This window comes from Crassostrea angulata, chromosome 3 (genome assembly GCF_025612915.1).
Source record: "Crassostrea angulata isolate pt1a10 chromosome 3, ASM2561291v2, whole genome shotgun sequence".
In the NCBI taxonomy this organism is placed as follows: Eukaryota; Metazoa; Mollusca; class Bivalvia; order Ostreida; family Ostreidae; genus Magallana; species Magallana angulata.
In genome coordinates, this window is record NC_069113.1 from 19,132,501 (window position 1) to 19,146,927 (window position 14,427).

At 31.3% G+C, this 14,427-nt stretch overlaps 1 protein-coding gene across 1 annotated transcript in view; it reads left to right on the forward strand.

Annotated features, from left to right (window-relative positions):
* LOC128177552 (homeobox protein SIX4-like) overlaps positions 1 to 7,112 on the forward strand; it is a 16,609-nt gene extending 9,497 nt beyond the window's left edge. Inside the window, exon 2 of the mRNA XM_052844295.1 lies at positions 5,175 to 7,112. Within this exon, the coding sequence (XP_052700255.1) occupies positions 5,175 to 5,472 (298 nt within the window). The 3' untranslated portion in view covers positions 5,473 to 7,112. The remainder of the gene's footprint in view (positions 1 to 5,174) is intronic.
* The last annotated feature ends 7,315 nt before the right edge of the window (positions 7,113 to 14,427 follow it).

A 14,427-nucleotide genomic window follows, 5' to 3' on the forward strand; every position in this document is an offset into this window, starting at 1 on the left:
GTTAAACCGAGAAATAAGTCACTATTACTATACAGAATTTTTGCCTTTTGTTGCTACTCTGGTATTTGAACAAAATATAAATTTCAAGAAGGCCAACAATTATGGAACAGTCATATGTTCTTACAGTATTTGATAGCATCAAATACTGCATGCAATTTCGTTACAATTTCTAATTTTTATTTCATCACAATTTTTAAATTTCATACCAAAATATATAAAATTTCATCAAGATCGATCTCAAAAATGGGTAACTGAAAATTAGCCACCGTTCATGCGTATGCAGATTCTGTAAAAAGTGTAATGTTGTAAATTTTGAAATTATTGGGTGGATGTAAATACAAAATTTACAACATGACAACTAATTTTTCAGGTACATTAAAATGTTATGTTATTTTTTAGAAGAGTTGATATGAAATATATTTTTTTTACCTATTTATTTGATTTATTTGCACTCAATTACAGTATATGACGTCAGAAGTGACGCTATTTCTATAATTTAATCAAAATCGGTCAAAAATTGACATTTTTCTTATCTTTTTACGAATGGGAAATAGAGAGCGCATGCTTGAACAAGGAAAAATTTTTTGTCACTTATAGACCCCTTCACGATAACTGCGGTACTGCTATCTTGCAGGGCAAAATGATATACTTTGCCGAAATTTCAGTAGGTAGATAATTAAATGACGTAAATGAAACAATTGACGTTACGTCATATTTCACCAAACTATGTCATTTTGCCCTGCAAAAGAGCAGTACCGCAGTTACCGTGAAGGGGTTAATTAGTCTTGGCTAGATATATCTCTGATTAAAACATTTTGTTTGTTCAAGCATGCGCTCTATGTAACTGCTTGAAAACAAGCTGTTTTATGCTAAAAATGCAAAAATGGCGAGAAAAGGTTGTCTTTACGATGTCATATTTCTAAATTGTGGACACTTGAATCAAAATGAACATTATGTAAAAACATCACATATATACCGTATCTGTACAAAGAAAACAAAGAATTACAGTAAAACGACGATGTTCATTTTAGAGGGCCATTATAGGCCCTTATCATATATAGTCCTTTACAATATGACAAAAGGATAATTTACAAAATTAATAGCCGAACGCAATATGAAACTGAAATGTGTTGCTCTAAAAAACAATTAACACAGATTCAAATTTGATGCACTTCTAAATGGGGATGGGAGTATTATGGTTATTGCAAAGGGATTTAGCCATATAACAATAACAAAAGAGAATGTTCTGAATTGTACAGAGTGACAGTTTAGTGGGCCCTGTGGGTGTTATATACATGTAGGAGGGGCGAAGTTGCCATGAGATCGAGATTAAGAAAATAATTGTGATGTTCGAACGCCATGTTGAAAGAGTGTGATTGCCATTTTGTGGACAGTTAAATGAAAGACAATGTCATTAAATATCAAAAATGCAGAAATAAAGCATGGAAATATACATTTATTTTGCTCTCTCTCTCTCTCTCTCTCTCTCTCTCTCTTCTAGTTTTATATGAACACATATGTATACGTTAGCCGTCTAAAACGGTTTTTATTCTGCTTAACATACGACGAATATCGCTATACGGTATCTATTCCGTTTTTTTGAAATTCTATTCAGGATTAGTTTATAGTCTTCCAAACAATCGGATGGAATTTTATTTCTAATGCAAATTACATGTTTATTGCATGTCAGCTGATAGCACCTACGATGTAACTGAATCTTTATACCAATATCCGTTTACTGTTTCTTTGTCCAGACTGGTCTATGTTCATAACGAAATATTCTAAAATAACGGCAATAAACAGAGACATGGCGACATGTATTGGGAATTCGTCTAGCCCTAAAAATTCAAAACGCTCAGAATTATACCGTCTGAAAATGAAGTCGAACTTTACAGTGGGCGAGAATTAGTTTTTTTTAAAAATCATACAGTGTTTGCGCTTAACAAACAAACATGTACAATTAAAACATTTGATATCTTCTCTTTGGAGTTTTATTTAAATTCGTGTAAATAATTTGTGTATTACATATTCCGTAAGGAATAAAAATGTTCACAGAATAGCTTCCAAATATTTTGCCAGGAATATGTGGTACACTTTTGTGAGCTTTAGTATTGTTTTATCGGTCCACAGTTTTTATTTTATTACCTACGATTTTTTTCCTTATTGTTTTATAAAAAACAATAACGTTAAAGCATATTAAAAACAGGGAAAGATTTTAAGAAGCTTAAATCATTCTGCTGATGTGATAAAAAATGAGTTGTTTTAATGATGGATACGTTTTTTAAAAGACAGTTTGCAGATTTCAGTTGAGTTTTCAGAAGTAGAAAATGCGAAAGGATTGGTTAAAAAAATATAAAAGGCCATTTATTTAAAATGTTTTTGCCAAAAACACGGGATTCAGGAATCAGTCAAGAGAATTCAATATCGGGTTGTCTGGGCCATTGATTTCTACAGATTATTATACTTAATGCTAACTATGCTCTACTCTACCCGAAGTCTTGACTATAGATTTGGACACAGAAGTCACATGCTTTTTGCCGTGACAGGGCGACGTGTCTGTATCATTACTTGGTCAGGTCTAAGTGAAGGGTTTCAATTTCACCCCGAACATATCATTTGCTCAGTCGACAGTTTCTCGATTGTCTCATTAGGGAAAATGATACAATTACAAATGCATTTCGGTTTCAACCAATCATTACAATTAGATTCTTCAGCGTCTAATGAGCAGCATAAAAATATATTTTTTTTTACCCCGTTTTACAATGCCATTTTTACCACGCTTCAATGAAAAAGGTAATTTTTTTACCCCCACCCGATTCTGAACATAGTCGTGATTCAGGATTGTTTGTCGTCAAAAACATTTCGTTTTCAGTGGCATTTTCTTCTATGATTAATTAATACGTATCTGAATTGTAGTTATATAATATCTAAACACAAAAGTTGATGTGCAATGAACAAAATCGATAGAACTGAACGAAAGGCGGGAGATTAGTTGAGGAATTATTGACATTTGACTGAAGGAAATAACACCTTACAATCACAGCAAGCCATTACATTACACGTTTACGGAAAAATATATACTCTATGTACATTTTGTAGTGTATACCATCTTAGATGAGAGAGAGAGAGAGAGAGAGAGAGAGAGAGAGAGAGAGAGAGAGAGAGAGAGATGTTTCATGTATAAACACGACTTTTGTTGAAAGATAGATAGATAGATTTGATAGATAGAGAGATAGATGATAGATTTGATAGATAGATAGTTAGATAGATAGATTAAATCAAAATTAATGTAATTTTACGCAAGAATCGTTTGAAATGAAGAATATGAAAGGAAACCAGTTTCATTTTAAGGTCACACGTAACTTCATCTACACCTGTTCAATAAGATAAAAAAAAATAAACATTTTATCAAAAATTTATATTTAAATAGGACACCGTCTCCTTTTCTGTCTCGGTAGAAGAACGGATACACGGGATCTTATTCTTCTACAGAATTACTCCACGCTTGCAGGATGTTATAGTTTGAATACGATGTCGCCCGACCTTATATATAACTTGATCTTGGATGCTCATGTTCAGCTCAAAACAATACTTCTGTGGAGCCGTCTTTTCTAGTTTTACACACCTCTGCTCGGTTTGATAGTTCGAGGTCCTTTTTTGTTGATGCGGTTCGTTGAACAACGGTTGGTGGTTCGATTGTTGTTACAAAAACCCCACCACCTGTTGCACTTATAAATAATTTAGATCGCTTGCATTGGACACTGAAACAACTCAGTTTGATCGGTGTTGATAAGACGTCTGGGAGAGTCGAGTTGAAGATATTTATAAACTCTTGATTAAGTTAATTGTGTTGTAACAGTCGTTTTTCTGGAATTAAAATATCGCCTAAGTAGAGGTTTACTGCGAATAATTAATCATCAACCAATCAATTAATCAGTCAATCAATCAATCTTTAAATCAATCAACGTAGTTACAATTTTTCATTGCTCATAAACTGATTAACCCGCCTGGGTCTCTTTTTTTTATCATGCTGATATGCGTGAACCAATTGAGTTGGAAAGTCATATATGTCGTTCCCATGATGTTTGGCCAATATAGACTCAAAATTGTAAAAACAACAGGAAACATACATGTCTGTCGCCAGATCAAACATGCACAATATGCATGTTGTTTGTTAATAAGAACAATTAGCATGCGCTTTGAAGAGGGTTACGTGACCACTTGAAGCGAAGCGCTCCTATTGTCATCCACGAATCATGCGCAGTGAAGGTCGTGGGGACCATTTCCGGTCGTTCAAGGCTAATGAGGGTGGGAAAATCTTGTAGTGCTCGGTAGAGTTCTTCAGAATAATGGTCGGTTGTGGATGTTTTGAAGTAAGCGGGGGAGTGCGACCTTGTCTGAAACGTCAGTCAACAGGAGTACGAACTCTAAGAATGAGGAAGAAACCTTTGAAAACTTGAGCTCTAATGATCATTGCCCATCGTACTTTTCCTCTATACGAAAGATCTGGTGAAACAACATCCGTTCTGAACTATAAATGAAAAAGACACACAAGAATCTAATGAAAAATAAGAGCAAATAGCAAATTTTGCATTTAATTTTTTTTTTTACAGTTTTAAATGGTCGTTTTAATCAAATCTAATATTTTTCAAACACCGCATATCTAATAACACCAAAGAGTTCAAATTTTCATTTTTCACAAAAGGAGAGAGAAAGAAGGAGAAGATAGAGAAAATTACGTATAATCTAACCCATTCCACATGAAAAAATACGATAAAAAATAAATACATGTATATAACCCAGTTTCGTCTTTCAGAATCGTGTTTAATATTTTTGTTCAAAACAGCCTTTTATTAATTTGAAAGGTTGAATAACTTCTTTAGAAAACTGTATTAAGGAATACAATGCATAAGAAAACAATTTCCCCTTTAATTTTATTGAAAATATAAATAATTAATGCAGGAATAAAAAAAATCCGATTTGTCTTCAGTGTTCCAATTGTTTAATTCCTATTATTCTGTACAGACATGGTCAAATTTTTGCTTTCAAAAGACTTTTATGCAAAGGATAGTACGACCTGTTGATTTTATATTCAAACATCTTGATTTGAAATAATTGTTGTGGCATAATTGTTGATGTATTGATGATGACAAATTGTTTCTATTTCATTGCAGGAAAGAGATGATGGAAGAAAGCATGATGCATTCATTTGGGCACCACCAGGCGCATCACCACCAACACCTCCACCACCAGCACCACCAACAGCAAATGTGTAACAACGGACAGATGATGGTACCACATGACTACGGTGGTGACCTGGCTATGTCCGCCAAAATGCTGGACGCGCGACTGACAGACGACGTCCGGGTTAACCTGTCTTTCGTGAAAAACGAACCACTGCCTCCTTCATATCTTCGTTCTCCCTTTGATCATTCTCATCACAGGTTTCCTCACACCATTCCCCCCGTCTGAGAACGACTGTGGCGCCATCTGGCGTTGCTGTATGTCACTTCCCCCTCTGTGTAGACAGTTTGCGACATGTCGTAAAGTGGTAGATTTTCGCCGCGTCATCCGACATTCGATACTCGGGATCTACTGATAAGTCTTGCCTTTTTTTAACTTCACTATGATGATAATGATTACGATTCGGTGATGGTCCGACAATATGACTGCATTTCATTTTTCATATTACCGACATTAGTCTGCGTTTTTGACATTCATTACATTTTTTTAAAAGCCGGTAGAATTCATTGAGTTGCACCATTTTGACATTGTCTACTTCTTGTTGTTATGTCAGTTTGTACCTACTAAGTTCTGTCGGTAAATTGACAAACGGTTACTTTATTTGTATTAAGTTTTTTTTTCATTAATGGATCAATGCTTTTAGTTTTGTTTATTAGTCTATGTCGCTTTCTAAAACAGTCGACAATGACTGTTACATGTATAAATCACCTACAATGTAGGATCCATGATCTACTGGCCAGACGTGTGTCTCACTTGGAAAAAAAAGTGGCTGTTGTCATAGTTACCAAAGTATATTGTTCTTTTTTTTTAATTATTAATGTTTGTGTGCGCTATAAACTAGGGTCATGTACACTTTTTTCTGTTCTTATGTAATACTACGATTTACCGACTCGCAAAGGAATATTTTTATTTTTACCATAAGAAAACAAATAATCGGCAGCAGACAGACTATATTTTAAACGCTTCAAAGTAAGGTTTTTTCCAAAGTTCATTTCCTCTGTATCCACATACACTGTATATCTGGCGCATTTAAGGGCAATTGTCTTTCTGCCATATTTCAAATTTTAAAATTAGAAAACACACAATCAAAATTTTGTAATGAACACATTAAAGTGGTTCAGCTTAATTTGGCTATTTTTGCATAAAGAATAATTGGAATGGATCGGAAATATTTTGCAATATATGTTATATATTGTTCTTGATAATTGTGTGAAATTAATAATTATTGATATTTCCGGAAATGAATATCATTATATGTCTATGTAGGTAATCATTAAATACGACTCATTAATACAGTTAGAAAGTATAGATAATGTGTATCATATCATTTTACAGACTCGATAATTTTTTTCCTCTTCAAGTTTCCGTATCATTTTTTTATCGTTTGCAGCTGTTCCCAGTATTCGTTAATCAATCAATCATAAAGAGTTCAACGGTCAATAAGATATTTTCCTAACCTCATTATACATTTTCTTCGTTGTCATAAGCGTTCGAGTTGTAGCCATGGTGTACACATGGTTTTGATAGAGAGTAATTTTACTCTGTGTCTTTTATAATCCCGGTGTTAGGGTGATAGAAAAGCAGAAAAAGCCTCAAATTTATTTGCTTCGCTGATTTTAGAGAGCAACAGTTCTTTTAAAATAGAATTATTCTTCGAAGAAAGCAATGGGCGTACCCAAAATCAAAGGAAACAAACATTTGTACAGTTGTATGATCATTTAACAATTTAACGGTATTAAATGAGTTTGACTTGGCACACAGTAATGTTATTCTTATTTTGAAATGACAATCTTTGTAACTTGTATATTTATTATTTTTTAAAACCTTGTTCAGATTAAAAAAATAAATGAACAGACGTCAGATCTTTATTGTTTTGTTTTATTTGTTGTTTTTTTTTCACTGTAAGCACAGATTACTATTTTCGTGTTCGATAAATTTACTTCAAGATATTTTTAGAAGCTTACAATGTTAATGTATTATTAATAGTATAGTATAGTTAAATGGGTTGACCAAGATTACGATTGAATGTATATATGTATGTTTCATTAGACGCCATTAGTTCTAATCGGCATTTGATAATGTTGTCCTGTTGAAAATTTGAATTTACTGGGTGGGTGTAAAATTTACAACATGACAACTTATAGATTTAGTATTTACACACACCCAGTAAATTCAAAATTTACTACATGACAATACCAATACATTGATAAGATAAAAAAAAAAATAGGAAAGCGAGATTTTCACAATTTCATGAAAACTCAAAAATTTATTTTTTTTATGAATGGTAATCAAAGATAAAAAAAAAAGTGACATCATGCAATTGCTTGATTTTTCAGCTTTATATCAAAGTATACGTAGGTCTAGCACCTTCCATTTAGAGGCACAAAAGACTGTTATTTTGATACCTTATAACAGATATCTTATTTGATCTACAGAATACATATTATAAAGAGATATTTATTAACAGCGTACAATGTTATTTGAAATGAACAACAGTTTTATCAAATTTTAGTAAATTCCAACATACACTTCATCGTATGATATTAATTTTGTAAGAAGAATGAAAGCTTTGGCTGTTGTTTAATGCATTTTTATTTTGGACATAGCAAAATATTAGAATTGGAATTGACGTCTAAGATAACACTATGAAGAATATTGTAAAATATACTGTAAGCTTATGATAAATATCTCAATCAAATTTGGATTATATTGAAAAGCAAACATATGAATTTTAATTGAACTATATTTACAACTTTTCATTACGTAATAAAAATAATAAGGATTGGGCGTTACGCAATATACCTTTTAAATTTATCTTCTTAAACAGTCAAGAACTGATAAAACAAAAGGTATGTTAAGAATATAAACAAACAACTGACTTATTTAGTTAATATTTAGAACGTGAGAAAAAAACGGGATATTTTTGGTACAACATGGTACATATTACAGCGTATGACAGTTTGTATATGAGTCACACTTCGGTTGAATGGTTAAACATTATACACTGTGTAAAAAAAAATCAATATTTGAGCCTATTTTTATTTGACAGATATTTTTGTCTTAAATATAGCAATTGCAATGTTTTATTTTTTCCAAAAGATGAATTACTATTCCCAAACAAGTCAAGTGAAATCGGGATGAATGATTGCAAAAAAGTCAATGATTTGAAATATTTTGTCTTTGGACATTACAATTTGACAGACGAATATAGGTGCATTTTTAATATTTGAGCCACACATGGCGAATATTATGATTGTGTAAATCAGTTACTAGTATCTAATTAATAGTATTGCTTCTTGCCTACCTATGTATCATGCTGGGTTTTTTATGTAGTCATATGCTTTGTTTGCCTTTTTAAAGAAAAAAAATGTCTTTAAAAAATGATTTTCATTTCTGATACTGTTGGCAACATTCTAATTTCAAGAGGAAGATCATTTCACAATTTGATATTTGAAGATAAAATAACTATTCAAATCGGCAATTCAAATTGTTTTGATCTGAGGTAAGATAATGTCGATATCTAAGTGAATTGGATTATTTTTGGGTTGCTTACTGTACATGGTAACTCCTGTAAATATTCTGGAACAAGTACAATCAAAGTACCGAAGAATTGACGGGAGTTGATTTTCTCGATGTTTATTTATTTTAATCAACGATATGTTTTTTTTTTTGCATGACAAGTACATGTAGTTTCTAATTTGAATTACGCACATTTTTATAATATGAATTTTTGGACTTTTTCGACAAGAATGTCGAGAAACCCCCATATGAATCATGTTAAATAATATTTAAAGATAAAATTAATTTAATCAAACTATGTATCAGTAATAGAAATATTTCTCGAAAATTGTATGGATCCAAGCAATATTGAACTCTTAGACTAGTCTCGTTCAACCAAACGCTCGGCTGACACCGTAAATCTCCGACAAGGATTTACGGAGACAGCCGAGCGTCGAGTTGAACGAGACTATATTGGAACTCTGGCGTAGGAATACATACGACTACCAAAAATATTAAATTGTTCGTACCATTTAAAATCTGACTATTTTCAAGAGTTGAACGAGACTATATTGGAACTCTGGCGTAGGAATACATACGGCTACAAAAAATATTTAATTTGTTCGTACCATTTAAAATCTGACTATTTTCAAGATATTTATAAATAAGTTTCCTTAAAAAACAATGCTTTAGCATACATTACAAAGAATTCATCAATTATTTTCAAGAACTAAGTATTGTCAGCAGCAATGATTTGTGCTGAGGTTCAAACACTGTTTCAGTTTCGGTTTGACTGAGTAACTGCATAGGAGAGTTGATTAAAATCAACTCCTAAAAATCGTTTTGTATTATAAAGGAATGGAAAAATTTAGGTTCTGAAATGAAATATTAAATCCAAGTTCATCATACTAAGTAAATCTGGAAACGTTTATTGGTAACCCCTTTACCATTCTAGTTGCAGCTGCTTGAATACTACCGTCTTATAATAACAATTATCCCAAACATTAATGACATAATCTTAAAACGGTGTCACAAAAGCAATGACAATGACAATTGACAATGACAATGACAAAGAGAAACATACATTTTAAAGGTGTATCTATACATAGCAAGTGCGAATTATATTAATATGAAGTGGTTTATTTTCTTACAAGATTTTTCATGACTGCGCGAGCGTGGGTTAAGAATAGGATTACTAAGTTCCTTCACAAAGTCAAATAAGACCGTTTTGCAGGATTTTTACACTTTCATTGTTACACTGTTCACTTTCATTGTTACACTGTTCAAAATAAAATTTGAGACCAATACAGTGTAGTTTATTCTAATATCTAGACATGACGGAAACTTTAAAAAATTTTAAAGAAAGCAAAAAAAAAAACAAACCTAAATAACCTAAATCACTATATAAATCGCCATAAATCTTATTTCTATGTTATGTTCTCATCTCTCCCCAGAAATTCTCTGATTTTTTGAAGAATTTGTCAGCCCAAGTTTTTGCTTCTCTTGTCTTGTGAGAAAAGAGAAAGTTGTTCACATGACGCTCGTTTGCGTTATTTTGGTAAAACCATCAGTTGATATTACCAAAAACTTTTCTAGAAATAAGCTGCTTTTTTCTCTTTTTTTTTTTTTGTTTTAAACATATTTTTAATACGTATTCATGTCGAAGAAATTTAGAAATTTATTGTATACCATATCTGTGATCAATGGTACAAAATCTTGAACCATTGATATAATTCAACTCTTTATCTATGATTTAGTTCATAAAAAAGGCTATGTACATGTATATCGATTGTCAAATGAAATATTTAAAAGAAACATAAAGTTTCATAAACTGGAAAAAAAAGAACGATCATTGCATAATCGAAAAATGAATTATGAATTTTTATTGGGGAATATCCAAAATTATTTGTCCTCATACAATGGATACTTTTAACCGATTTTATGCATGGTTTAGTTGTTGCTCAGACATCATTATTATCATGTTTATTTCATTTAAAATTAACATATTTATTCTAAAGTTTATACGAAAATTACTGCTAATTATGACGTAAAAGACGCACTGCTCCTACTTTATCATCTGTTGTAAAACTTTTTTTTTCAGTTTTAACTCTTCGTTCATCAAATTCTACAATTTACTGATTTCCTGCAAAAAGCTGAGAGAGAGAGAGAGAGAGAGAGAGAGAGAGAGAGAGAGAGAGAGAGAGAGAGAGAGAGAGAGAGAACACAGAGCACAGTCCTTTAGACTTTAGAAAATATTCCAGAAAGAGCCTAGTTACTTAATAAATGGAATACCGTTCTAGTAAAGGTATACAAAATACCTGTAGAATATCTTTCAAAATAACACCAGAGAAACCCTTTAAATGCAATAAACCAAAAAATAACTTAGCAATTATTGGTCCTATTTAGGAAAAATAAAAGTATCTGTCATTTAAAACATTTGTGACGTACAATTAGAAATTATGTATGCCATTACTGTTCGACTTAGTCGCTGATTATTCAAATGTGTAACTTTTAATCCTTTTATAGTACAGACTTGAAATTTGCACACATGAAAACAGGGTCTCTTTGTTTTCATTTAAAGTCAAAGTCAAATATTAAAGTTAAATAGTACGAAACCTAAAAACTACATGCATCAAAAATCCCATTTGTGATTTTTGAAACCTTTTTTGTATTTTTGATTTATATCAATCAGTTTGTTGGAAGTAATTATGATTTGAAAATAAATGATTTAAAAAAAAAGATCTTTTAGTTAAACATAAACAACTTTTTTTTCAATTCTTCATATTTATTCATGAAAAAAATATTTTTTTAAACTTATATACATGCTCTGAATAATAAAATGAGTACTCATACAGCACAAATTTGAAATATTTTTTCAAATTGAATAATGACTTTGAGAAATGCAACTTTTAATAATTGATAAATGTATGAATTTACAAATACTAGAAAAAAAATACATTATATATGCATGTATTATAGAAAACAGAAATCGAAAGCAGTTAGAGATCCTTTTACACTTTAAAGGGGCATGGTCACGATTTTGGTCAAAAATCATTTTTCCAATTTTGATATTTACAATGCTTCAGAAAGGCATTTTTAATAGGCAACCCAAATTTGAGTGTCATTTGTTGAGTTACAAACGAGTTACAGAGCTTGAAATTCTTCGCTATGTAAACAAAGCATTTGTTTACATTTTGAACATTGAAGTAAAAATTTCAATTTTAAACCTAAAACGAATGTGTTAAAGGGGCATGGTCACGATTTTAGTCAAAAATTATTTTTTGGATTTTAATGTTTAAATGCTTCAGTAAGGCATTTTTATCAAGCAACCAAAATTTGAATGTCATTTGATGAGTTGAACTTACAATTCTTTTTTTGTAAACAAAGCGTTTGTTTACATTTTGAATGTTGAAGTGAAAATTCCAGTTTTATACCTAAAATGAATGTATTAATCGTTAGGAACTGTTTATTTATGCTTAAAATGAATAATAAGATAGACAAACTAGCTTGAAATTTTTTTTACTGGTATATTGAACCTATGTAAATAAAAACAGGGCACGAGCCTTGTTTACATGACGAAGAATTGTGAGCCCTGTATCTTGCTTAAAACTCAACAACTGGCACCCAAATTTCATTTGATTATTAGAAATGCATTCCTAAAGCAATGCAAATAATAAAAACAGAAAAATAAAATTTGACCAAAATCGTGACCATGCCCCTTTAATACTTGAAGGTAGAAAACAATACATACAAGACGTTGTTTCGGTCTTAGTCTGAGGTAAGAACATTTTTAAATCATGATATTTAAGTATATTACTTTTTTGGGTTGCTCACATGGTGAATATTTGGGTACGAGTGAACCACATAGTTTTGGGTACGACCTGACCATTTGAGTACGAGTTGGTTTGAGTGCGAGTCGGGTTGGGTACGACTTGACTTGATTCCACATGGTATAAGTAACTCCTGTCAACACTCTACTGGAGCACGTACAAGGAATTAAAAACAGTTAACAAAAATAACAATATTGTCTGGGTTGTTTTTTTAATCAAAACTGTCAGCCTAATTTGATAAATCTGAATGCATATCATGAATATTGGTAGATTAATCCCAAGCCACCAGATCAACTGATGACAGACGTAAATCAAAAGCAAATCCTTGCTCACGAGTCCAAGATTTCGTATAAGATATATGTACAAATTAACACTAAACAAATGATTATGGTTGTTTATAAAAGGTCCCAGTAGTCATATGAATAAAGAAAGAATGTTATTAGATACAATGGATGAAATATTACCAAGGCATATAGAATGTTATTATATACAATGTATAAATCCTGAAATATTACCGAAGCATAGCACTGAGAGACATTATTTATGATAACATCGTATTGTTTGCATCAATAGTAATTTCATAAAATTATTTTCCAATCCATTTAAATACATTAATATAAAAGTATTCTGAAACTTCTAAATCACAATTTAAATGCAATACTGGTTCGTCAAACTTTTGGGATTGCTTCCTGAAAGTTAAATTTTTTTTAGATATATCAACATATCTTGATTTACATATTAACAGAAAGAGTTCTTAAGTGTCGAAAAGTTCACAATCCTTTAAACATTTTTGTTTTTTGAGTTGCATTTACACTCTTCGGTGGAGACAAGGAAACCCCCGCTAATCTTTGATGCTTCTTCGCTCTTATTTTACCACACAAACTGGATTTGAAGTGTGTAAATATTAAATTCGAATTTTGTAAAACTTGAAACCTTCGCCTCTAATATATTTCATGATCTTGTTTCATTCCCATTTTTAGCGGTAACTATTACCAATATTAAAGAGTTAACACCTTTTATAGTATACAGTGACAAACATTTCAGTTGTTTGATTCCAGACGTTTCATGTTTTAGCACCAGAGCCACGGCTCCCAGCTGGATGAAGATGTAATTTCACTGTCAAAAAATTGAAACTTTATTTCTTTATTATTGATAATAAATATGATATTGACAGTGCTTTGAAACCACGATAAAAATGACTAAACTGAACATGTTGTGTATAAATTTCATTGTAGCAACGATTTTATTAGCCAATTTTAGTAAATATTTAATCTCATTATCGTTATATAAGGACCTGTTTATTTCTAAATGATTATCAACCTGTCTGATAATAATATGTATCAATCAAACTGGAAATAACTTTTGCTCTGATATCAAGCTATTTAATAAAGTTAAAATAAAGCATTTTTGTCCAGCTAAATAGCATTGAATTACATGAAAACGAAAAGTAGACTTGAATTTATGTTGTGTTAATGGAAGATAAACAGCGTGGAACTAACGAGCTTTTAACATTCACGTTTTCCTTGACACTGATGCAATAATTTATAATTTGAAATACGTAATAGAACTAAAATTGGCAAAAAAGTAACTGGTATATATTATTTTTGAAAAATCAAAAATTCAGATATAAACAAAATCCCTCATGCATACAACTGAACCCCCCCCCCCCCAATTAAAAAAAAGAGGTTGTAAACGCAATTATAAAAAGGATATCAACCCTTTTCAATAGGAGACACATAATATGATACACAGTTAAAAGCGCAGTTTTTTTTTTCTGGATATCGCTAAAATAGATCTTGCCAAGACGAAGCAGATCGAAAGAACATTATATGAATTATTGTTACCTAGTTGAAAC